The sequence below is a fragment of the Castor canadensis genome, chromosome 1 (genome assembly GCF_047511655.1).
Source record: "Castor canadensis chromosome 1, mCasCan1.hap1v2, whole genome shotgun sequence".
NCBI lineage: Eukaryota > Metazoa > Chordata > Mammalia > Rodentia > Castoridae > Castor > Castor canadensis.
Window position 1 is genome coordinate 193713233 of NC_133386.1, and position 25031 is coordinate 193738263.

A 25031-nucleotide genomic window follows, 5' to 3' on the forward strand; every position below is an offset into this window, starting at 1 on the left:
CAGGTTTCCACTCCCCTGGCTGCAGGGAAGATGGTCAATCCTGATTCTGTTATCTAAAGCCTAAGGAAGACCCTTGACTCAGTACTTAAGGATAGCGGTAAGGGCTGCCTCCCCTTGCTTTGGCTAATGGAGCTATGAGACTGCCTAATCAGATCAGTACTCATTACTAGCCTCTCAGGTGGCACATCCTGGCAGAAGAGGGTGAAAACCAATGCTTGTCCAGCCGGGAATAGAACAGGAGGTACCTAGAGACTTATGTCCTGGCCAGCCAGCAGGGCCCAACCCAGTCAGCAGAATGGTAAACACCACCATGCAAAGTGGAAATGAAACATCTAGAAAGGAGGCATAAAGACATGGTTTCCAAAGTCAGTTCCCTTTATTAAATGTTGATTTCACTGACCAGAAATACAAAATAAAAGTAGAAATAGGCCCAGTTAGGAGCTATAGGCTTGACCTCACATGATCCCTGCTGCAGCAACCTGAACAGGACAAGAAGCAGCTGTATCCCTAAGGTCCAGACAGCAGAATGAGGATTTGGATCCTGTGCTGCCCTGTGAACAGATAGTAGACAGAATCCTACCCAGTCTCTCCCCAAACTACAAGGAGCAGTCCTTATGAAGCAGCAGGGGGAAGACCATTCCCCACTGTCCGAGCGAAGTGCCTGCCTCCAGAGAGCTTGTTCAGATGGCACAGAATCCAAGCACTACATTTCATGTGAGGAGAAACTGGTACCAAAACATGAGTTGGGGAGCTTTGGGGTGTGGCAGGGTAAGTGCGTAGAGAGAACTCTCCCTACTCATCAGATCCTGATGCCGAGTCCTCTGAGCTGGGAGGAGTACTAGCTAGTTCCTCTTCTTCAGAGTCCTGAAAAACAAAGATTTCTTAAGGGAAAAAGTGTAGAGCTCTGGTTGCCTTCCCAGCCACTCTCCAGGGGTGACGGGCCCCTATTTCCTACCCCCTCCTTTACAACTCCAGCACCCATTTCAGAACCTCACAAGTCCACCTGTCCACTCCAATTCCAACTTATTACTCTTATACACTATCCACAACCTCTAGCCCACACTCACATGCCCCCCTCTTGCAGTCCCATAGCCCCCACACTCCTGCCGCACCTCGCTCCTCCTCCTCTTCTTTTTGCTCTTGTTCTCTCCTGAGGAGCTCTCATCACTAGACACAAATTCTTTGCTCTTGAAGCTCTCACTTAGCTGCCTTGATGATGACTTGGATGATGAACCCCTAGAAGGTGTGGATTTCTTTTCCATCTTTACCTTTACTTTCTTCTTCTTCTTTGACTTATCCCTGAATTAGCAAAGGGGAAGAGGAGGTGTGCCATCAAGCTCCTTGTATCATCAAGAGAGTCAAACTCCTCCTAGCTTTAGGGAGGCCTTTCCCAGTCCCAGCCATACTACTTATGTCATTGCAAACATAAAGTCAGGCATGTCAGCCCAAAGTGTCCCAAAGGAGATTATCATAAATGAGTACACAAGAAGGAGAGGTCATAGCCTGAAGCAGCCCTATATGCAAAACGTGACATCTCTTGCTTTATCTTTAAAAATAGGAATTTTTCATTATGCTCTACAGTTAATAATTTTTTCCTAAATTTTCCCATGCCTTCAAATAAAACTGAACCTCTACAAAAATGAGCCATCTTTATCCAGTGATTTGAATTTCATGTACATCACCTATATTTGGGCAGTGGCCTGCCCAGGTTTGAGAAGCACTGTTCTACGGCAGTCAAAAACACATCTAAAATCCAAATTCTCAACTGTGACCTACCCAAAAAAATCTGCTAAAAAAGCAATTACTGGGCCATTCTGTTCTCAACACTCACCTTTTAGAGGACTCGCCTCGCCCTCCTTCATATTCTTTCATGGCTTTTTCATAGTCTCTCCTGGCATCCTCAGCCTTGCGGTCCCATTCCTGTCACACACACACAAATCAGAGTGAAGACTGAGGCCTCTTCCCTGATGTAGGCAAAACCTACACAGAGAAGTTCCACCAGCAGCTCTCCCTGCCCCCTCTATCAGTAAGGAGACTCACCACCCAGAGAAAGCTCTTCTCAGCCTAGGAGAAATCCCTGTTCCTGCTCTCTGCTGCCACTCACCTCTCTCTTCTCTTTGGACATTCCCTTCCAGATCTCGCCTGCCTTCTTGGAAAGGTCTGTGATGCTGATGCCAGGATGATCTGACTTGATCTTCTCTCGGCTGGCATTGAGCCACAGCATGTATGCAGACATGGGTCTCTTAGGGGCATTGGGGTCTTTGCCCTTCTTTACCTGTGTGGAAAAGAACCCACTGCCATCAGCCATCTATGTCCCACAGATACCTCACGTTTTCCCAAAGAAATTATTTGGTTGACCTAACAGAGAAAATGAAGGAAGGACTAAATAGCATCAGGCAAGAGAGATCCCTAAAGGTAGAGGCTGCACCTTCCTCCTCCAGCTCAGGAGCAGCCCCTGGGAAACAAGCAGTCTGTCTCCTAATTCTGATCTTCCAGAAGTTAATTATCTCTGGATCAGAAAAAAAAATTTCCAAGACAATACCTCCCCCCCAATGATCATATTTACTGGCTACAAAAAGCAGCCCCAGGAGTACCAATCAGCAGGTCTTACAGTTGGTGGATGGGAGAAAGGCAAGAGAACGGATCCACACACACACTCTCTCTCTCCTATCTAGAGAACAGTCCGTACCTCCGTAGGCTTCTTGCGGCTCTTCCGATCCTTGGCCATCTTGGCCCTCTTGAGCTGTTTCCGCTTCTTCTCATCTCGATCACTGTCACCCTCATTACTGGAGGAGCTAGCAGAGGCATTGCTGTCAAACCTGCCAGAGAGTGGGGCTTAGACCCAGGGAAAGAGGATGGGATCCCAAGGCCTCAGAACAGGACGAAAGACAATCAAAAGACACCTGACCAGAAAGAGCAACAGAGGAAGACCAAGAAAAGAAACTCCATTACTAATGGAGTTTCCTACCCTGCTTCCTACCTTTGCTGAGGTGGCTTCAACTATGCCCTCTCCAGACCCAGCCACCACAATGAGATCTTTGTTGAATCAATCAATGAAAATCAAATGAATTGATAGGCTCCAGCTGCTCTTCTTGATTCTGGCCTAATCCAGGTTCTACTCCGTTCCCATCCCCAGGTATAGAAACAACAGAAGCACTGTCTCGTTCTTGCCTTAAACATGCCAAGTCCACTTTACTATTCCTTTGGGTTAATCATATTTACAGTCTTTTCTGATGAAGAAATAGCACCAAAAGGAAGTAAAACCAACTTCAGTTGAAGCCACCAATACCCATATAACTGGCAGTGCTATCCAATGCACCACAACTCCTCCTGCCTGACCTGTCTGCTGGTACAATTTCATAACTATTTGTGCGCTGATCTCCCTGAGCATGTGGCAAGTAGAGCTACTGGACTCCTGAAGGGTCTTTTGGGTTTGTTTTTGGTTTTGCTGCACAACATTCATTTAAAATCCTTCTGGATCAACAAGGGCAAACACAACAGTGGGACTGGACTTTGAGCACATGATAAAAGCGAGAGCACACAAGGGAGGGGTGAGGATAGGTAAGACACCTAAAAAATTAGCTAGCATTTGTTGCCCTTAACGCAGAGAAACTAAAGCAGATACCTTAAAAGCAACTGAGGCCAATAGGAAAAGGGAACCAGGAACTAGAGAAAAGGTTAGATCAAAAAGAATTAACCTAGAAGGTTCACATGCACAGGAAATCAATGTGAGTCAACTCCCTGTATAGCTATCCTTATCTCAACTAGCAAAAACCCTTGTTCCTTCCTATTATTGCTTATACTCTCTCTACAACAAAATCAGAGATAAGGGTAAGATAGTTTCTGCTGGGTATTGAGGGGGTGGGGGGAGAGGGAGGGGGCGGAGTGGGTGGTAAGGGAGGGGGTGGGGGCAGGGGGGAGAAATGACCCAAGCCTTGTATGCACATATGAATAATAAAATAAAATAAATAAATAAATAAATAAAATAAAATCCTTCTGGATCAAGAGTCCCATTTCCCTGCTGAGAAGTAGCTTACCCTCACTCAAAAGAGGTTCACACCAGTCGCAGGTTCTAAGGGTGGGCATATGGCCTACTTCTGGCCCATGAGAGTCCTGTACAACTTAATAACTCAGATTCACACCATTCACTTTGCCATACACTGAAAGAAGCACTTCAGGCTGCTAGGCCAGTATGATTAAGCATGCCCAGATCTGAGGGCCATCTGACACCCAAAGGAGCAAACCTATCTTTAAAAATAAGGAAATCAGAAGCAAGAAATAGAGATCCCCCAACTTTTGAGCACCTACCTCTAGTAGTGCCTAAAGCCAATTATACCCCTCTCCAATTATAAGCCTCTCTGTTATATGAACTTACAAAATCCCTTTTGTGCTACTTAGTTTGAGTCACATTCTGACACTGTCAATCAAAAATCTTGACTGATTTAGCACAAAAGTACTTCTGCCACTTACGGGTAAGGAAACTGAGGTTCAATAACTTACCTGAGGACTCCCAGAAGTGAGGATGCACTGGCTCTCATTCCCATTCTCCTCCTCACCCTATCCCCCAACACACACACGCTACACTTTTCTGACTTCAAAACATTTTGTACACTAATAAAGTCCTTGACACTTTAAGAAACTTCCATGTAGCATCTCACTTTCCATCCTGGGTCAGTGGCAAATGCTGGTTCCCTTAAGCTTATAGGGCACCATCCCACCCCTATGAGATACAAACAAAACTCACTCCTCTGCCACATCTTCCTCCTCTTCACCTGGGTTGAATGACTCATCTGAAAATGAACACAGGGTGTATCAACTTTTGACCTAATGGAAATCCCACTCCGTACCCAGGTATTCAGCTCTGGCCCCAGGAGAAGTCTAGCCCAGGCTACAGGAGGAGAGTCTGCCTGCCCCTGTTCCCCAGCACTGAGGCCAACCCACCAGTTTCTTCTCCTGAGTCATCACTGCTGTCATTGGCATTCTCTTCTCGGATCTTGCCCTCCTCCTTCATCCTCTCCAAATAGGCATCATGCTGGTCTTCATCAGAGTCGGCATATTCATCATAGCTTGGATTCATGCCCTAGCCAGGGAAGAGATGGAGGTGAGAGCCATCGCCCTCAAGCCTGAATCCCTGCATTCTCCAAAGCACTACCCCATGCCTGTGAAATCAGAGCAGCAGCTCCCAGAAGATTCTGGGGCCAGATTGTCCACACACAGCCCATGTGCAGGGCCTACACCCAGGTGCTTCCTGCCAGACTGGGTTAGTCCAAGCCCCTCCCTCTCCTGGCCCACAGAGGGCTCCTAAGTGGCTGCACAGACTGATCTAAAGCCATGCAGAGAAAACCTGCACCAGGAGGGGGAAAGGGTCACACGCACCTCTTTTTTCTATAAGGGTAAGAAGAGAAGAGAGAGTGAAAAAGAAGCCAGAAAACCTCTGCTCTTTTCTCCCCTACAGAAAGAACAGGAGAGAGGTTCATCCTCCCCACACAGAGATACCTCTTTCAATCCTCGGTTTTTGATGTTGAGCTTTTTTGCATTGACAAAATCAAACAGCTTTCCATACTCCTCCCTGTGAGAGGAGACACACAGTGTTACCAGATGATCAGGAACAAGTCAGGATGGTCTAAACAATGTTCTGATACCCATGGGCCAGGACAGATGGTGGAAATGGAGTCTTGGCCACACTATCCAACCCAACAGTTCAGAGACCCCAGAGGACAGCAGTAAGGAAGGTCAGACATTGGTCCTGAAAGAGGAACGTGCATGGCAGGGAAAGGTGCACCTATTTACCAAATATGCACAGAACATGGTGAGTGCTGGGGCAGAGGGATGCTTCCGTGTTTTTTTACTGGTCTGTATTTCATACTTCACAGGGTTGTTATGAGGCTTAAACACGAAAACGTATTTAGCCCACACTGAGCTAAATAACTCAATAAACTCAGTAACATTAGCTGCTATGTCCTTGGGCACAAAGCTTATTCCAGGAAAAGAAAGAGATAGCATTTCCACCATGGGGTGGAGGGAGTAAAGGGAGAAGAAAAAGGGCTAGTACCAACACACACATCTTTCATAATACAGAAAATAACTTTTCAAAGAACAGATAAAGTGATGAAGAGACTTCCAAAGTCAGTAATCAAAAGACAGAATCCCAATGAAACAATAGAAAAAAATCTACTCAAAGATGGGAAAGTCACAGGCCATGCCAGGCTTCCCAGGAGGTAACAGAGGGAGGCTCACCTCTCAATGCTGCTGAATGTATACTGAGTACCCTGCTTGGTCTCAATTTCAAAGTCAAAGGATCGAGTGGTAGTGGTACCACGGGCAAAGTTGACAAAGGAGATCTCATCAAAGCGGATGTGCACTGGTGGCTTGTGGACATAGATGAAGCCCCGCTCCAATGGGTACAGCAGCCCTGAGCTCGCCTTATAGGAGCAGGTGATACACTGGGCCCCTGAGTGCCTGATGGAGGGAGCAGAGTCTGATCAGTGCCAACCTCATAGCAGAGCCAAAGAGCACATCTAGCAGCAGTAACATATGCTCAGGCCCACCGCTGAGTAAATCTCTCAAAGCTGCTCTGACAGAGGTGCTGACAACCATCATAACACAGGGTCCTATACCAGCTTCTATGAACTATGAGTTTGCATTCCCTTCTCGGGAGGGGTCTACCAAGGGGACACAGAATTTCCCACCCCCATCTCCAGGCAGGACCCCACACCTGTACCCTCACCCCTGGAAGTTGCCTGGGACTGTGATCTTGCGGTTCACAAGTGCTTTCATGACCCGGCTGACCATCTCGTAAAGGGATCCTGACATGTTTTTGGTGAGCCGACCCTCAAAGCGCTTCTCCACCTCTTCCCTGCAAACAAAGCAAATGAGGTCATAAGCACACCTATCTCCTGCCTGGGCAGCAGCAGAAGAGTCCAGAGACACACTCACTCATTCATGTTGAGGGTTAAGGTGATGTCCTCATCCTTGGAGAAGAGGAGAATCAGGAAGTGGTAACGGGTTTGGCCCTGCTTAATGGGGGGATCCAAGCTGATCTGGTAAGGACAAGTGGACAAAGTTTAGTATCAGTTGATGCTTCACAGTACAGAACTCTGAACACCGGTGAGATCTATTTACTGGAGACTCAGGCAAAATCCAGGATAATCTACACCAAGGGGTTTCTGCTTACCACAAAAAACATTTGACGCTGGTCCTTGTGAGGCAGCAAAAAGAGACGCAGTACTGTGGTATAGGGAATCTTGTAGTCAAAGGTCTTGCCATGCAGGTGGAGAAAGGTAGGGTAGATCCGAATGTCATAACGACCACGGGGAGTCAGACACTGCAGCTCCCGGAAGATGCAGATGGCATCTCCAGTGGCCTGAATTACATCTGCCTTCGACAGCACATTCTGGGCAAAGGCCTGCAAAAGTACACACTGATAATTAGGCTCCAGATCCGTGGTCAGACAACCAAGGCTTACTCAGCATTATCTGCTCCCATGCAACTAGAGAAGGCCTCACCTCAACAGGATCCACACCATCCTCCTGGGTGGGAGGGACATAGAAGCGCACCTCCATGAGAGACACTTCTGCATCATCATTCTGGTGGAATTCCAGTGTCACTTCATTCTTGCCTGTGGTACACTGGGACACATTGCTTAGGGGTATCTCGAAGACTGGCTGGTCACCAATGTCAAAAGAAAGCAGCTGCCCTGTGAGGAAAGAGCTTATCAAGCCTCAAGCTTGGGTCTACAAAAACGTTTCAACCAAACTGTAGGTTCCATGAGAACAGGGTACTGGAACTATTAAGTTCACACTATACCCCCAAGATCAGACACAGAGTCTGCTACACCACAGGTGCTTGATAAATGCATGATGAACACACAAACTGTTCTGAAATCAGAGACAGTGCCAGAGAGAAGAGAACAAAGCAAATTAAAAGCTAAAACCCTTCATCCCACCTTCTCCCCCAAACCTCAATTTTCCCAAGACTCACCACCAAACTTCACTGTACCCCAGTTCCATCCCTTCACACATAGGTCCTTTTCCATTAGCTCAAGACGATAGTGAGTTTTAAAGAAATCAGAGAGTTTCTCAAACTCCTATGGGTAGAAGGAGGAAAGTATAATCCCAGTAAACCCTGGTGACCTTAACAAAACTTAAAGGTCCTAAATAACCTATTTCAGAAAAACTGCCCCAATGTATCCTTTCTCAAAAATCCACAGTGATTTAGTGTATCAGCTCTAAAATTATTTAAAAAGTTACTGAAAAGAGGTTGTTTTTATGAACAGGGCCTCAGGCTAAGGAGGAGTAAAGGAAGGAACTGACACTCTCAGAAACAGGCCTCTTTTAAAAAAAAAAAAAAGTTTAAGCCAGGCACCAGTGGCTCACGCCACTCAGGAGGCAAAGATCAAGAGGATCAAGGTTCGAAGCCCACCTGGGCAAATAGTTTGTGAGAACCTATCTCGAAAAAGACCCTTCACAAAAAAGGGCTGCTGGAGTGGCTCAAGGTGTAGGCCCTGAGTTCAAACCCCAATACCACAAAAAAAAAAAAAAAAAAAAGTTTAAGCCAACTTAAACTTTATTATGTGTTGTTTTGATGAGAGTGGAAATTAAAACCAAGTAGTCGTCAACTTAGTTCAAAATAGAAACACAAAATCTTAACTAGAGTACCAAGCCTATGATTCTGAACCCAGATCAAAGGAGAAACAACTATCTGAATTAAGATGGTAGAAAATCTTGTGGGGTCAAGACACAAAAAAACTTTGCACAAGGCTTCAGCACACAAAGCTGAATGTCATTCAATGATCTCAACAGCCCTGCTCTGAGGAGCCCAAACTAGCAATGACACGGTTATCAGAGGAAGGAACTCCACCTCTCTCTAGAAGATTAAAAATAAACAAGATGGCACAATAAAAAGGGGTGATATGACAACAGGAGGTCTCACCGATTCTCGGAAGCCATCATACTTGTAGACATGGCCATTCTTTGTGAGCAGTTTAAGTCCATGGCCCAGAGCGACACGGCGCCAGATGCCTTCTGTCAACTCCCCGGCCTGGATGTTGTCCACTTTGCCAGTCTTGCTGTTCTTGAAAATGATACCCTGGCGGCTCAACCGCAACCGACCATCATTCTGTCACAAAAATGGGCCCAGATGCAGGAGAAACAGTACATCACGTGTACTGAGTGCACTTCTACCTCACACCCATTCTGGCTGCTAAGGGGTTAGCCAGATTATCAATGCAGGAGCAACAGCTGAAGTGATGAGGGCCAGAAGGAGAGACAGGGCCAGGAAATCTGGACTCTAAACCTGGTTCTGGCATCCAGAATCCTTGTAGGTCCTCAGTTTCCTGGTATGTAACAGGGATTTGAAATTGAACGGTATATACAATCCCTTCAAACTCCAAGATCCTGTAATTCTTAGGACTGTTTCTCAGCACTGCCTTTTATTGGAGGAAACATCACATACGTTATCCTGAGTCTTCTTTTTCCAACATAGTAACATCATCAAAATTAAGCTTTTGCTAATGGACAAAACTCTGCTCTCTTTCCCTCTCTCCACCTGCATTAAAAGCCCAAGCTCTTCTCACCATGGAGCCTTTCACCTCCTGGTAGATATCGTTGAACTCCAGTGTCTCTGCCATGTTGACCTGCCGTGGAGGCCTGGGCACAGAGCCCTAGGCTGCACAAGAGAAACCGAATAATCTGAGACCTGGGCCCCAACTCTTGGGTGAATGTGCAGATGCTCAGCAGGGTAGGAATCTGAATTCAAGTGGAAGATAAATAAGCATGAAAGACACCCCCCCACACACACTCTGCTCACCAATGGAGCCAGGTGGCAACCCTTGGCTGTCTCAAGCTCTCTTCTGCCTGGGAACCTACAGAGAGCTTTGCAATGCTCCAAGAGACAGGCCCAGACCAGGCTAGTGAACCGGGCCTGAAGTAGCACTTACACCCCATCCCAACACCAGCTCCAGGCGCTCCACCCGGAGCCATGGCAACGAGCAGCAAAACCCCAGGGCCTGCTCAGAGCCCGCACCTCAACTCAGCTCAGCGTGCAGGGCTTCCCTCCCGGCGCTCCCACCACTCCGCGGCCCCAGACCCACGCCTCTCCCCTCCTCCTAAAATGGACTCGCCCGCTGCCCAAAGATTTGAACGCGGAACGGTCCATCTCCAGAGTCCCGTGGGGGAGCAGGGCCTGTGCTCTCCTGGGGTCCAGGGACCGCGACCACCCACCTCTTCAAGCTGCAGCCTCGCGACGGCCCCGGAGCGGGCGGTGGGCGACCTGGGGACCTAGGGGAGGGGGGCGGGGATGCAGGGTATGGGAAGTACGATGGGGATGGGACAGCTTTTCCCGCGTGCGCGGCCCCGCGTCCCGCCACCGGAAGTCGTGCACAAACCATAGAGAAAATGAGTGGGCTAGAGAGACGCGAGCCGGGCTGACAGACGAGACTGTCGCATAGAGCGTCGGCGACTGGACGACCTGAGGGGAGGGTGGTCGAAGTGAAGACCCTCCCAACTGGAATCTAAGGAAAGGGAGCGCTTAGGGCTCTTTAGAAAGTTACAGGCACTCTTTCAAGTGGAGGCTACTATCCAAAGAGAAGTGTAGTTTTATTTCCATCAGATTTTCTACAAGATTGTGTACTGGAATGATGCATGACCCTCCCTCCTACAAAAATCGCTTCCGTGGTGCCGAAAAAGGAGTCAGACAAGAAAAATATACAAGCTTTGTGACGAGAAATGCCTCTCCCACTAGCTGTGAAAGGAATGTGGTGTCTGTGACTGTCCTGCCTTCCAGCTGTATCCTGTCAAGTGGGTCTGGATCCTTTCTGAAATGAATTCGCCGTCTACACCCAACATCTTCCTATTGGTAACCGCAATTTATGGGTTCCCCACCCAGAAGAGGCTGGCAGATGGCCACATCAAGTTCAAGTGCTGGTGTCAGATTTACCTTGGAGCCAGAGCTGATTTGAAATCACATTAGCCTGGAGGTGGCAGACACTTCCCATCCCCTCCCCCCTTCCCCCCCCCCTTGGTTCATCTTGCAAAATAGAGCAGGCCAGGCCTGAAACAGATGTGTGAGTTCATCGTTCTTACCCCTTTTTTGCAAAGAGAAAACTGAGGCCCAAAAAGGAGTTGCCCAGGGTCTCAGTGAGTTGGCAACAAAGCTGGAAACTAGAACCCAGATACCCCAACGCCAATTCTATTCTCTTCTGACGTAATCACGATGATTCTGTGTTTAGAGTGATTCATAATATGTGTCCTATATAAAGAATATTTAAATTCACGATTTTTCTGGAAATCATGACACTGAGTTGCTAAGTCAGTTCTGGGATAGGAGACAAGTGGAATGCTTTGTTACCACCCTGAGTTATGGCCTTAGCCTCTGGGTTACAATAGTGCTGTTGATAGCACTACTAGCAATATAAATTCATCTGAACTTAATATGTATGTACTGAGGGCCTTTTATTAATCCAGCACACCTCTGAGATTTGATGAAACTGGTAAACACAATTAAGACAATCCCAGTCTTTCAGGAGCACATAATCTAACAAAAGGTTCAGATAACTAACCTGACAGTAAAAAAAGAGAGACTGTGACAACAGTATGCCACATGTAGAGCTCCAGCCATTGCCAACTGGAGTTAGAAATATGAGACTGCTGAGTGTGGTGGTACACACCTGTAAATCCCAGGACTCCAGAGGCAGAGGCAGGAGAATTGCAAGTTTGAGGCCATCCTTGAGAGAGAGAGAGAGAGAAAGAGAGATGACTTACCTCACCCCCCTCCCTGGAGACCAAGAAAAATGTTCAATTAGACCCCCTTCCCCAAATTCATGCACTAAGAGGCAACTCAGGTAGGAGAGGATGGCCCCAGAATTGGGTGGAATTAGGCAGACACTCACTCAGGAGGAGGGGGGTACTCAGTTCAGGCAGGTTATTAGGTGACTGGGGAAGGAGACATTGCAAGGGGCTTTAGGGAGAGCATGAAGCAGCTGGTGAGCTCGGCGGAGAATGCAGCATAAGAGAATGGAACAAAAACGTTAGACAGAGTGCAGATAAAACATGAGTCCCAGAGGGCCCTAGCCAGCTGCATCCCAGGCAATCAGGAGCCCAGGAATGGAGACCCCACCCCTGCTGTGACATCACAGGGGAGTGGGGTGGAGACGAATAAAAAAGGGGTCCCCCGCCCTGGCCCTGGACTGTTGGCTGCCCAGAGTGTCAAGAGAAGAGATAGCCTGGGTACTGGGCTAAGGTTGCCTGGCTAAAAAGAACAGGTTTCATTCCTCAAGCCCCTCTAAGCTGCCCCCTCCAAACCTTGATCTTTGTCTCCCTGCCCTCAGGTCCTCTCTCTCCTGAGGCTTCCATCAGGCCCCTTTTGTGTGGTCCCTGAGCATTCTCTCGGCATGAACTGCATATCCGACTTCTTCACCTATGAGACCACCAAGTCGGTGGTCGTGAAGAGCTGGACCATTGGGATCATCAACCGAGCAGTTCAGCTTCTGATCATCTCCTATTTTGTGGGGTGAGTCTGCGGCCCTATGGGTCCTAGGTTGGGAGAGCTACCTGGTGTCCTTCCTTGCCCCCTCCCTCAATGCTATCGGGCAACTTCCTGGGCTTCTCTCTTTTGGGAAACACTTTCTTCTGGGAGAGCCATGTCCTCAGGGCTGGTCTCTGCCAACACCCCCAACCCGGGATCTGGTCTGCAGGTGAATTCTTTTACCCAGTAAATCCTCCAGAGTTGGAAAGTGGTTTCTAGATATATGCTCCAAAGGATGGGGTCCTTGCCCCAGCATTGCCCTCCACCAAGGGAGGTGCCAGGTGATCCATCTTCCCCAACCAGAGAAGAGGCAGAATGCTCCCCACATCTTCCCATTCCCTTTGGTCAAGGCTTTGGGGTCCCAGAAAGACAAGGGAGCATAGAAAGGCAATACTGCCCCCATGGGGGTGGTGGCAGGCTGATTGGGTTGATATCAGATGGGAAGGAGAACTAGCTGGAGAAGGAAGGAGAACTAGCTGGAGAAGGAAGGAGAGAATTGAATGTGATTTAGAATGAGGAATTCGATCCTGTCATGAATGAGATAGTGAGAGCTTGGAAAGTCAAGAAACCCCTGCTTGAAAGGTAGGATAAAGGAAGAAACTGTCCCTTGACATGGGGACAAACACTCGGGAAGAGTTTCTAAGGAGAAAAGTAGCTTTTGTGGCATAGTGTGGGGTCCTTCCCAAGAATGCAGAAATGCTGCCCTTTAACAAAAAAGTATAAATTCCTTACCTACCTGAGTCTGTGCTATAAAACTCATCCTAGGAGTTGCTTAAGGTCAGCAAGGTCCAAACACCCCTCTCAGCTCTCTCCTCTTAGAGGCACACACCCCTACACACAGACAACAAAGAAACATGAGCAGACAATGGATGGGGGGAAAACATGTTCTATCCTTCTTGTGGTCATTTCCATATACTGGTGGGCACTAGGAAATGCAGGCAGAAACCTCAAAGGTTCTCTTTCCTGGCGTGTGGTCTCCAGCTGTTCCTTGAGACAGTGGGTGTGTGTGAGAGAGAGACAGCAAGCCACTGACTAGGGCATGAATTAATTCAAGCAAGTCAAAGAAGACATCTGTGTGCATGAAGACTGGAGCTGAAGGACTGGCTTATTTATTGTATGATGGTATACATGGAAAGATGGGTTGATGTGATTTTTTTTTTCCTTTTTTTCTTGATGTGATTTTTTTAAAGCAATTTTTGCTTCATGGGTTTGGTGCAAGCCAGTAGACTTTGGTTTGTGGTTACTGTAACAAAGCTGTATATCCAGTGCTGCTTGTGGGATATCAGAGAAGGGGTTCAAGCTTTGGGGTAGGATTAAAGAGTCTTGATGTTTGACTCCAACATTGAGGTTTTGTGAGAAATGTTGTTTGCAATGGTTCTATATCTGCAACTTCAGAGCTTGACTTAAAGTTGATTCTTAAGCCTTCCATGTTCATGTGTGTATTCAATACCATGATTGTTTATAGCCACAGAATGGTGTATTGGTCCAAATTAGGGCAAAAGCTGTTTCAGCACATTCCCAACCTGGCCTGACTCCCTTGGCTCCAGGCAGGAGATTGACTGAAGACTGAGACAGCCAATTCCTAAATCGGCCCACTCAGCCCCCATTCCCCTTGTTTCTTCCTCATCACAATCAGATTGGATCCTACAGTGCTGGGGGTTGGAACCTAGCCTGCTCCAGGGAGTATGAGAGGCTCTTTGGCGTCTTGATATCTAACCCCATCCATCTCCCAGCCTGACAGCTCCCCAAGGAACAGTGCCTTGCAGTTACATCAGTGCACTTGGCAGCCTAGCCCCCTGGCCCAAGCCCATCTCTGTGTACAGGAGCCCATGAACTGCTGTGACTCCATGAATCCATTGTCATTCATTTATCAAAAATGTATTAAGTGTGTCTTCATACCAGGCATTGTGTACTGAGGAAAGAATGGTGGACAAAAGCAGACAGGGTCCTTCATACTCATAAAGCTTACAATGTAAGAAAAGAGGTGGACATTAATCCAATAATTCACACAAGCAAATGTGTAAAACTTCAGCTGTGGGTGAGAGTTGCACAGACCAGGACAAATGCTACTGGGGAGATGTTTGACCTTACCAGGGGACTAAGGGAAGATTTTCTGGAGGTGTCATGTCCAAGCTGGAATCTAAAGAATGAGTCGGAGAAACCAGGTAAAAAAAGGGAAGGAGGAGGGCTCAAAGCAGAAAACCCACCTTTGCAAGGAGCCTGGCAAAGGGGTAAAGAAAAGAAGAGAGGCAAGAGAGCAGAGGTGAGAGTGCTATAAGATACCTGGGAACACAGACAAGACCAGACTGCAGATATTCTCAGAGAGCTTTTGTTTTTACAGGAGAATAATGAACAGAAAGGAAACATTTCAAGGTCATGTGTGTGTGAGAGAGAGAGAGAGAGAGAGAGAGAGAGAGAGAGAGAGAGAGAGATTGAGACAGACAAAGACAGCCATGATGAGATCGGAGTTGGTTGTCATGCCCAGGGATTGGAGGGAGTAGGATGGCTATGGGAAACCCTATAGAAGGGGACACAGTCTAAGGAAAGAGATGATGGTGCCTAGACTCACTAGAATTTGAAAGGATTTTTCAATGGTGTGGTGTTAACGTTTAACTAATACTTGAATCTCTTCCGTATTATTTCCTACCTAGTCTCACATAGAACACATGTAACACAAGGCAATTATTCCTCTTACACATTCGCAGCAGCATACCACCTAATGTCTCAGTGCACACTCTCACCTCCACCCCTAGCCTCAGCTGCTTGCCCGTGGTTCACACTACTTCACACCCTTCCCTTTACCTACCCCAGGTGCACAGGAAGCCAGGGTTTACCTGATGTCTCTTATGGCTTCTCTGCTCCAGGTGGTAATCCCCAGTCTCCTCTGTAGGGTGGGACTTCCTAACAGCCAGTCTTCTTTCTGGGTCCACAGGGACCTAGAGAGAAAGTAGAAGAAATCTTAGTTCCTGGAAGTGATGGCTGTGCCCTGCAAACCAGCAGGGAGGGCATTTCTCAGCATTTTGATACCCCGTTCCTCAAGAGGTCTAGTGATGTCGATGGGTCTCTGACCCAGCATAGCCCTGCTCTCCCAGGCCTGTTCCTCCCCATGCAAGACCCAATCCACAGACTCACCATCTGCACAGGTGCTCCTTGTGGTTCAGAATAACCAGCTCCATTTTAGATCAGGTTCAATACCTAAAGCAGTTACAAGGGAGGAGATGCTTTGGTTTAAAGGGAAGGGTCTGGAATTCCACCTTCTTGGCCCCCTAGCCCATCCCCTTGGCGGAGATAGCACCCTGAGGCTCCTTGTCAGCACGCTTGACAAATATGGTGGGAAGACCTATTGGAATTCCCCATCCTACAGGTCCAGAGGGAGAAATAACTCTTCCCTGCCTCAGTTGCTCTATACCACAGCCCCCTGCAACATGGAGCACCCAGTTAGTAGCCCAACTCTGCCCACTTGGAGCTTCTACATCCCAGTCCCCAGATCTGGAAAATGGGTGTAGGAATCCTCCACTTAGGGAGCTATGGGGAGGGAGGTGACACATGTCAAGTGCCTTGCCTGAGATGGTGACTCAGTAGTACTCAGTAATAGACAGTAACCATTATTATTCCATAAACTCCCTCTGGTGCCTCCCCCTTTCCCTCTGCCCAGCTCACGCCTTCCTAAGAGACCCCTTTCCTCCAAGACACACACAACACACACTCTTCACACCCACTCCCTGGCCTCCTCCTTGACTCCCTGGGGGTGGACGGGAGGGTGCTGGGATGCTACTCTGGCCCCTTTCCTGTACATCCCACCTGCCAAGGAGCTGCCACCCGCCTTCCGCTCTATAAATAATAAACCAGGAATGCGAGAGAAAAATAAGTCAGAGCAGCAGAGTAAATGCCAAGAATCGAAGGCTCAGTCCTTCCCCATCTCCTCAGCCCTGGCCTCCAGAGACAGCCTTAGCCCCTCTGTTCTGGAAATGAAGCACCCCCTTCATTTCAAGCTACCCTGATGGCAGCGTTGGTCCCATGAGGCTACTGAAATTCTTCCACTTGTTATTTAACTCAGAGAATTCTAATGTGGCTTTTCCTCCCCTCTGGGCACAAGAAGGAGCCTTGGAGGAAGAGGAGGAAGAGGAACGAGATTGGTTAATTGCTCCTCTGAGTCCTGGGCCCCTTCCACCTGAGACTTTCCAGAACTAGGAGAGGTTCCTCCCCCTGGTGATGGAGCAGAGCCATCAGGTTCAGTTCAGGAGCAAGCTGTGCTCTGTCCCTGAGCTAGGACACAACTGAAGACCTTACAGTGAGGTGGCTCTGAGAGTCTTGGAGCAAACTGCCTAATTTGTAATCCACATATCAGTGTGACCTTGGGCAAATCAGCTTGCCCCTCTGTACCTCAGTTTCTTCTTTTTTTGTTGTTGTTGTTGTTGTTACTGTTATTTTGTTTTGTTTTTTGGTACTGGGGCTTGAACCTTGGGCCTCAAGCTAGGCAAGCGCTCCACCACTTGAGCCATGCCCCCAGCCCTTTTGTTTTTGTTTTTAAGATAGGGTCTCACTAACTTTCCCTGGGCCAGCCTTGAACTGATGATGATCCTCCTGCCTCTGCCTCCCAAGTAGCTGGGATTACAGATGTGTACCACCACGCCCGGCCAGTTTCTTCTCTTGTGACACGACAGTTAATAACAAAGTTATCTCATGGTAAGCATTCATCAAAGGAGTCAACTTAGAGTCCAGTGTTGGTTATATGGTACTGATAATCCAAAATCTGCTTCTCATCTGCAAATATTTCCTGACTTTATAGACAGGCCTCAGGGAACTATTTCATTAGATCAACACTGAGACTTGTGTCCAGGCACGCTGAGGTTCAAAAGGCTGTTTGGACTGTGTCTTACACCCCTGGTGAGTATTTAGCGAAGTTGGGAGCAGAAAGCCAGGGCTGTAGACCTTGTTCTCTTCGTTCTAGAGGACATGAGGCCCTGAGCTAATAGTGTTCACTGGGATAACCTCATTTTCTGTAACCAGATGCTCCTTTCTCTTCTGTTAGGACATGACATGGTGACTGAGACCTTTGTGTATTTCTCCCCTTCCAAAAAAACAAGAAAGGAAAAGTGCTAGGGAGGTAAAGTAAACAGCAATGCAGACATCCATAGCGGCGTGGTACTCATAAGAGCATTTTACAAGCATGCAAGTAACTCGTAATGGTGCATTAATCAAGATGCTGCCCCTCTACACAGCAGCAACAATAAAACAGGTAACAGGTTTGGAGCCGTTTGCCAGTGCTAACCACGACCCCACCCTTTCTTTCCCACTCAAGAGAGCACTCAGAATTCAAATGAGTGATACGTGAGGTGATGGACATGTTCACTCACTTGGTAAAATCATTTCACAGTGTATATACACATATCAAAATGTTCACCTGGACCCCATAAATCTCTACAATTGGTGCTTGCCAATTAAAAGTAAAAAATCTTAAATTTTATAAAGAAAAAAGATGAATTTGATTGAGGGAAGCTCCATTAGGGAGATTACTCTGAACCCCTCACTGTAAACTGAATGAGGAACTGCTTGCAAACATGGCCTGAGTTTGCAGTAAACATGATTGTGGTACCCATCCTACATGTGGCTGTGACTCTGGGCACGTTCTAAGAGCCACTGCCTTCTGCATCTTCCAACAATGGGGGACCCCAAAGGTCCTTCAGTCCATCTTACACCCAAGGAAGAGTCTCCTCTCAGCATACCTGGAAGGTGAACATCAAGCCCTCCAGTCTTCCCATGTGATCCCCGCTGCCTTCCACAGCAACAGTTTGTGGCGGGCTTGATGGTGGTTAAGCATCCTGGGCTTGAGGCCCTTGCTGTGTAAGGCCAGCCCAGTCCAAGTGCTGCCTCTGCAGCTGCCTGGCCTAGGACACCCATAACTTGGTCTTCTCTAGACTGCACAGTCTTAAGTTCGTTCTACTCATCTTCTAATGTGGCTTTACAGCCCTAGTTAGATGAAGACAATGATGCTAACCAGCATTTCCTGAGGTGCAGTGCTCAATTTTATGAGATGTCACCAGTGTTTCTTCAAAACTGGCATCCGTGTTCAAATAAGATTGAGAAGGACCAGGGTTGTGACTCAGGGGTACAGTGCTTGCCAAGAATACATGAGACCCTGAGTTCCACCCCCAGCACTTCAAATAACAATAGAGACAAGGATACTACGGATAAGTAATATGTGTAAAATGTACAGTATTTATAAGTAATGTGTATGATAAAATGAGGTGTACAAATTTTAGCAGATTATTGATTAATTTGTTGGAGAGAGTACACAGCTTCAGCTAAACATATTTGATAGGTTTTCTCATTTATAGAATGAGAATAATAACAACATTTACCTCAAAGTAATGCCATCAGGCACAAATGCAACCGTGCCTCAGGCTGAAACTATTATTAAGTGAGCCCAAGAGTGGCTTGAGCCTTGAGCACTGTGATGGGTGATTTCTTGTGGAAAGGCAGTCCTTTGAAGAAATGCAGGGAGAATTTTCAGGAAGTGTCCACAAGCCCTTATTGTGGTGGGGGAAGGCTGGGAGAGTCTGAAGAAACAGATGGGGGCAGAAAAAGGGAAGGGATCCCTGCCTCATCCACTTGGTCCCATATTGAGAAGACAGGACAGGTAATGGCCACTGGGTGGCAGCACAATCTAAGGAATAAGATTGGTGCCCCTTTCCCCAAGTGAACTGTATTTACCTGCCAGGCAGAGGCTCACACTGCCCTTCCTTCTAACCCTTCTCATCTGGCTGGACAGGGGGACCCTGCCAAGCACCCTGCTCCAAGGGCCTTTCCTCAATTTGCTTCCTGAAAATTTACTGTGTATGAGGTGCTTAGATACAGCCATGGACAAAGCTTCGTCTACACAGGCTGAGAGGCCTGGGACCCTCTGCCCCTTATCTCTCCTGGAGGCCGGCCAGGAGAGCACCTCATTAGCAGGAATAACTTTAAGCCATGCATTCTCAACAGGGGTGAAAAAACTTCTCAGGGATGAAAAAACTCACTTCTTTATGTATAAAGCACAAACATGCATGCAGCATATAAACAGATATCTGTGCTATGAAGGTTTCATTGGGAGGGGGGACAATTAGAAAAAAATTCTAAAAAGATCCCTTGGGGGTAATGGGGGGGAAGTGGAGAAACACTGAGCCAACAAGAGCTTACTGAAAGGCCCTGCCCCTTCAGCTCAAGCCTTCTCCTGCCAAGTATACCTATGTTGTCCTAATGTAGGTAGGAAGGAGTCTTCCCCTAGCCCCCGTCTGCTGGACCTATGGACTCTCTTCTCTTCCTCTGCATCCCCGCTCTTCTGCTGCAGGTGGGTTTTCTTGCATGAGAAGGCCTACCAAGTGCGGGACACAGCCATTGAGTCCTCAGTGGTAACCAAGGTGAAGGGCTTTGGACGCTATGCCAACAGAGTCATGGACGTATCTGATTATGTGACACCACCCCAGGTATGGTGCCTCTGCCCCAGAGACATGTGCATGCCCTCATCTGGGGAGGGTGGAGAGGAGGGACAGGACAAGGAGCATTACCCATAAGATTCCCAAACCAAAATCTATGGTGCCATGATCCAGCAGCTGGGAGCTGTGGGGGAACCCCAACCTGCCCTCCAGAATGCAGGGCTGGGCATCAGGAAGCTAGGATTCCTCCCCAAGCTCTACTATAACCCATGCTGCAATTAAGAACAGCACACCAAAGGAGTAAGAGAGACCATGAGAGTGACTGGAAAAAGCTGATTTGGATCCCACTCTTCCTTTCGTTAGCCCTGCAACTTTGGTCAAATCACTTCACTAGAGCCTGGTCAAGTAATCTGTAGAGTGGGGCTTATCATAGTCTCTGCCTCACAGATTGGGACCACTGACTTTTTTTTTCTACCTTCTCCTCTCAAGGGTACCTCTGTCTTTGTTATCATCACCAAGATGATTGTTACTGAAAACCAGATGCAGGGATTCTGCCCAGAGGTGAGAGGAGGAAAGAGAGGCTGAACAAAGCAGGTGAAGGAAAAAAAAATGCTGCAGGAGTAGGGTGGTGGTATGGTGAGCAGAGGTCCAAAGTCTAGCTTTGGAGCTGTGAATGGAACCTCTGTCCTCCAGAGGCCACCACTTTGGGAGACAGTGCTTGCTGAGGGGCTTGCCAGGGCCAGGCAGGATCCTTCATATACTATACCTGTGGCCCTGTCTCCCCACAGAACGAGGAGAAGTACCGCTGTGTTTCCGACAACCAGTGTGGGCCAGAGCGCTTCCCGGGTGGGGGTGAGTGCACCCCCTCATAACCCCAGGTGTTAGTGGGAAACTGGAGGGTAGAACCCATCCCCCCACACACAGTGAGGGAGATCCCACCCTAAGAGAGGGAGTGAGAATCAGCCTGTTCCATGTAATTCTGACTGAATTTATAGAGGCTTGCTGGTACCACAGGGGCTGTGAAAGTGGCATGGCTCCTGTCCCCAGAGCAGTTCAGTTTTGGGATGGTGGTAGTAGAAGGGGGTGGGTAAAGTGGCAAGTGATGTCAAGGAGGTACATGAGGCTGGAGGAATCTGGAGGAGGAAGCAAAATTGGTTCTGAGAGGTTGGCTCCAAATGCTTCCACTAGGTGACATTTGAAATGGACCCTGAAGATGAGCAGGATTTGGCAGGACAGAGAGGATTTAATAAAGAGCATTCCAGGCAAAAGGAATGGCTCAGGCCCAAAGGCAAGGAATAAAGAAGAAGGAGGATGGATGAGGGGCTTTGGAGAGGCTGGGGCTTGGAATTCATCAAAGGAGGGCTGTCACCTCCCTTTGGCTTGCTCTGTGTCCCAGGAGGAGATAAGAAAGTCATACAGGGCAAAACTGTCACAGGTCCACTCCCCTTCCCATGCCTGTCCTTTCCCTTCATCTGCCAGGGTTCTTGGGGTAAGGATCATCTCCTGAGGGGCGAGGGGAGGGAGTGGTAATGGGCAGGAAGCCACTAAGCCACGTGGCTCCACCCTCCCAGGGATCCTCACTGGCCGCTGCGTGAACTACAGCTCTGTGCTCCGGACCTGTGAGATCCAGGGCTGGTGCCCCACCGAGGTGGACACAGTGGAAATGTAAGGACCTAATCCAGAAGGAAGGAGAGAGGACCCCACCCTCCCTTTTGCCAATGTCCAGAGATCTGTGTCCCTGACCTTGTAGAGGATCTTATGTCTCCCTAAGTAGTGTCCTTTTCTGGGATGGGGAAGTGGTATCAGGGTATCATCTCCCCTGCTCCTCTTCTCCCTCCAACCATCATACCAAGAGAGGCTCTTCCCACCGCCAGTTTCCAGAGGGCTCTTTGTAAGAGTTGTCCACCAGGACAGGGGCCCGGGGAAGAAATTCTCCTGTCTCCCTCTCTTCATCCCAAGAACTAAGGCTTCATTCTCACCCACAGGCCTATCATGATGGAAGCTGAGAATTTCACCATTTTCATCAAGAACAGCATCCGTTTCCCTCTCTTCAACTTTGAGAAGTGAGTCTTGCCTTCCCCTACTCCTCACACTTTATTTTCTGAAGATGGAGGCACCCCATTTCCTCTGCATTTGTCCAGCTCCCTGGGGCTCCTATTCCCAGTCTCCCAGCAGGCCTGACCACGGGATATCAGGTTGACTTTGGGGTCAACTTCCCTGTCAGTCTCCCTGCCTTGGGGCTTAGAACCCAACTTAAACCTAACACTGGACACAGATGTCACAGAAGTTGGAACCCAAGGAGCTCATCCAATTTCCCACATCAAGCCCCCAAGTACTGTCCCTTTTCTTTCCATTAGTTCATCCCATCCTCCCCATCCTACTTGACTCATTCACTTCACTTAGTGGGCATCCGCCATGTGCAAAGTGCAATGCCAGGTGTTGTGGGTGCATAGAGTAATTAAGAGTAACTCCTGTCCTCCAGGAGTCCCAGCCTGGTGGACATTAGACATGAATATACATAGCCCTATGGCTATAGGATGATGGGAGTCACAAAAAGTGCAGAGAAAGAGGGAAGGGAGATGATGTCTGAGAGATCTGGGCTCAGATGCCCCTGCCTCCCAAAACTGGAAGAAAATTTTTGCATCAGTGTCCTCACATTAACCCTGGGCCCTGCCTCTCTCCTCTCCTCTCCAGGGGGAACCTCCTGCCAAACCTGACAGCCAGGGACATGAAGACATGCCGTTTCCACCCTGAAAAGGCTCCTTTCTGCCCCATCTTGAGGGTAGGAGACGTGGTCAAGTTTGCCGGGCAGGATTTTGCCAAGCTGGCCCGCACGGTGAGGATCTGGCTTTTCTTCCATGACTCCTAACCTGGAAGCTCAGCCTTCCAGTTTTCAAGGCCCTTGGGAGGTCATTGGGTTGCTGGGAAAGAGCTGTGGTGGGACAGCGCCACCTGGTGGAAGCATCCCAGGCACACAACTGGCTTTGTCCGTGATTCCTTTTGTCTGCCCCAATCCTGAAGGGGCTCTTCCCATCACCTACTTCCCAAGGCTGTTTCCTATTCCCATCACCACATTTCACCTCAGGGAAAGGCCTAGATTTCTAAAAACGGGCACACAATGGGAAAGTGGATCTGTGGCCACTTTCTCCTGTTTGTGGTTCAGAGACTGAAGATTCCAAGTAGGACTCTGAGGTTCCTGGCTACAGCACTTCTTTACCAGCCATTTTCCTTCCTCCCTTCTATCCACAAAAAGGAAAGAAATCACTCATTCCAAATCCCCACCCCCTCACCCTGGCAGAGCATGTGGGAGAGCTTCTATCTGGCCCTTTTCTTCAGGGTGGAGTTCTGGGTATCAAGATCGGCTGGGTGTGTGACCTGGACAAGGCCTGGGACCAGTGCATCCCCAAATATTCCTTCACTCGACTGGATGGTGTTTCTGAGAAGAGCAGCGTCTCCCCTGGCTATAACTTCAGGTAAACCCTTGCTTTCTTGTCACGTGAGAAGAGGGCATGTGGCAGTTCCAAAGAATTTCATTCTGAGCAGCAATGTGAGTCCCCCTTCCTGCCTTCATCAGGTTTCAGCTCAAACTCATCAAGGACTTTAACTTTGAGCAATTCGTGATGGATGCCTATACCGTAAGGTAAGGTCTCCTATCACCAGAGGAGATCAGGCCAAAGATTCTGCTCAGGTCGGTAGTTAGACCAGACAGCCAAGGTCTCCCTAAATACCATAAAGCTCTAAGATCACACCCAGATAACCACCCTTCCCTATCCCGTGCCTGAATTTTTAAGCTCCTCACTCCCCAAAGTGAGGAGTCATTTTTACAAGATGGTACTTTTGTATTTCTGTCCAAAACCAGGAAATTCCATGAGTCACAAATAATAATTAATGGTCATTATTTTTTTCAGTGCTTTTTGAAAGAAAAACTTAAACCAGTCTTTAAATAGCATCCAATTTATATTCCCAATGGCTTTGAGAGACCTAAAGAATATCTTTTGGTTTTTTTTTCCACTTGGAACAAAAGGAAAGATAGGAACCACAGAGATACTATTTGGAATACCTGAGGCTCTTGAACAAGCTAGTGGCCTCCTCCTCTCCTAATTGCCTATCTGTGAAATGGCAATGGTATTAAGCTTTGGTTGTCAGTTTTGTTTTTCCCTTAATGATTGAAAATCCCAAACTTTCTGGCAGGACCATGAGTAAATACATGGCATACACTACAGAGGCTAAATAGACTAAGTAGGCAGTGATCAGGGAAAAAGTACATATAAAATATACTTGTTATATATTCAAATTGTTACTCAAATTTCCTTTGTTGTAGTGGTGTTCCCCCACTATAATGGCTGACATAATCCACCTTTTTTCACTTTAATTTGTAACTTAAAAAATAATTTCATCTGGGTGTCGGTGGCTCACACCTGCACTCCTAGCTACTCAGGAGGCAGAGATCAGGAGGATCAAGGTCAAAGCCAGCCCTGGGCAAATAGTTCAAGAGACCCTATCTTGAAAATACCCAACACAAAATAAGGCTGGTGGAGTGGCTTAAGTGGCATAGCACCTATTTAGCAAGCGTGAGATCCTGAGTTCAAAAACAAAAATACCCAACATGAAAAAGGGCTGGCAGTGTGGCTCAAGTGGTAGAGTGCCTGTCTAGCAAGTGTGAGGCCCTAAGTTCAAGCCCCAGCTCAGCCAAATAAATAATTTCCCACCCCAGTAAGCTTTAAATTTGAAGTTGCACATGGTGGCACACACCTGTAGTGCCAGCACTTAGGAGGTGCAGACTAGAGGATCCATGAGTTAAAGGCCAGTATGGCAGTGTGGGCTACACAGCGAGTTCCAGACCAGCCTCAGCTACATAGGAAGACCCTATCTCAAAAACAAAAAAAAAAAAAGAGAGAGAGAGAGAGAAAGAAAGAAGAATAGAAAATAAATAAAATATATATGTAAGTTCTCTTACAAAAAAAAAAGAAGAATTTTTAAAAATTGAAATTGCTTTCATAATCAACTCCAGAGTTTAAAAAACCATAGGAAACAACACATATTTTAAAGTAGGTTAAAAATACTGTTTGGCTCACTGGCAGAAATTGGCATATT

General features: G+C 47.7%; 2 protein-coding genes across 4 annotated transcripts in view; one reads left to right on the forward strand and one right to left on the reverse strand.

Moving 5' to 3' along the window:
- Positions 1 to 357: 357 nt before the first annotated feature.
- On the reverse strand, positions 358 to 10378 carry Ssrp1 (structure specific recognition protein 1). Of its 3 annotated transcripts, none has more exons than XM_020167650.2 (17): positions 10221 to 10378; positions 9575 to 9746; positions 8932 to 9117; positions 7981 to 8086; positions 7506 to 7696; positions 7175 to 7405; positions 6937 to 7040; positions 6728 to 6856; positions 6238 to 6459; positions 5497 to 5569; positions 4942 to 5080; positions 4745 to 4790; positions 2690 to 2819; positions 2105 to 2275; positions 1832 to 1920; positions 1113 to 1299; positions 358 to 864 (listed from the first exon to the last, which is right to left on the reverse strand). In XM_020167650.2, the coding sequence occupies exons 2-17, from the start codon at positions 9626 to 9628 to the stop codon at positions 793 to 795; spliced, it is 2130 nt and encodes a 709-aa protein (XP_020023239.1). In that variant the 5' UTR covers positions 9629 to 9746; positions 10221 to 10378; the 3' UTR covers positions 358 to 792. The 3 variants fall into 3 exon arrangements, with proteins under 3 accessions (XP_020023239.1, XP_073901853.1, XP_073901848.1); XM_074045752.1 differs by having other exon boundaries at positions 9575 to 9666; positions 10221 to 10373; XM_074045747.1 differs by lacking the exon at positions 10221 to 10378 and adding an exon at positions 10024 to 10185.
- The window catches only part of P2rx3 (purinergic receptor P2X 3), a 34103-nt gene continuing 19392 nt past the window's right edge, over positions 10321 to 25031 (forward strand). The window contains exons 1-9 of the mRNA XM_020167647.2: positions 10321 to 10854; positions 12326 to 12507; positions 19853 to 19988; positions 20427 to 20498; positions 20726 to 20789; positions 21509 to 21602; positions 21923 to 22000; positions 22632 to 22773; positions 23274 to 23410. Of these exons, the coding sequence (XP_020023236.2) occupies positions 10819 to 10854; positions 12326 to 12507; positions 19853 to 19988; positions 20427 to 20498; positions 20726 to 20789; positions 21509 to 21602; positions 21923 to 22000; positions 22632 to 22773; positions 23274 to 23410 (941 nt within the window). The 5' untranslated portion in view covers positions 10321 to 10818. The remainder of the gene's footprint in view (positions 10855 to 12325; positions 12508 to 19852; positions 19989 to 20426; positions 20499 to 20725; positions 20790 to 21508; positions 21603 to 21922; positions 22001 to 22631; positions 22774 to 23273; positions 23411 to 25031) is intronic.

Excerpts from the sequence above, each read along its gene's own strand:
- Ssrp1 (XM_020167650.2), bottom strand. The coding sequence starts at position 9,628 with ATGGCAGAGACACTGGAGTTCAACGATATCTACCAGGAGGTGAAAGGC. Across the intron at positions 6,460-6,727 it reads GTCCCAGGCAACTTCCAGGG|GCACTCAGGGGCCCAGTGTA; the intron begins GTGAGGGTACAG and ends TCCCTCCATCAG. Across the intron at positions 1,300-1,831 it reads CGAGGCGAGTCCTCTAAAAG|GGATAAGTCAAAGAAGAAGA; the intron begins GTGAGTGTTGAG and ends TTGCTAATTCAG.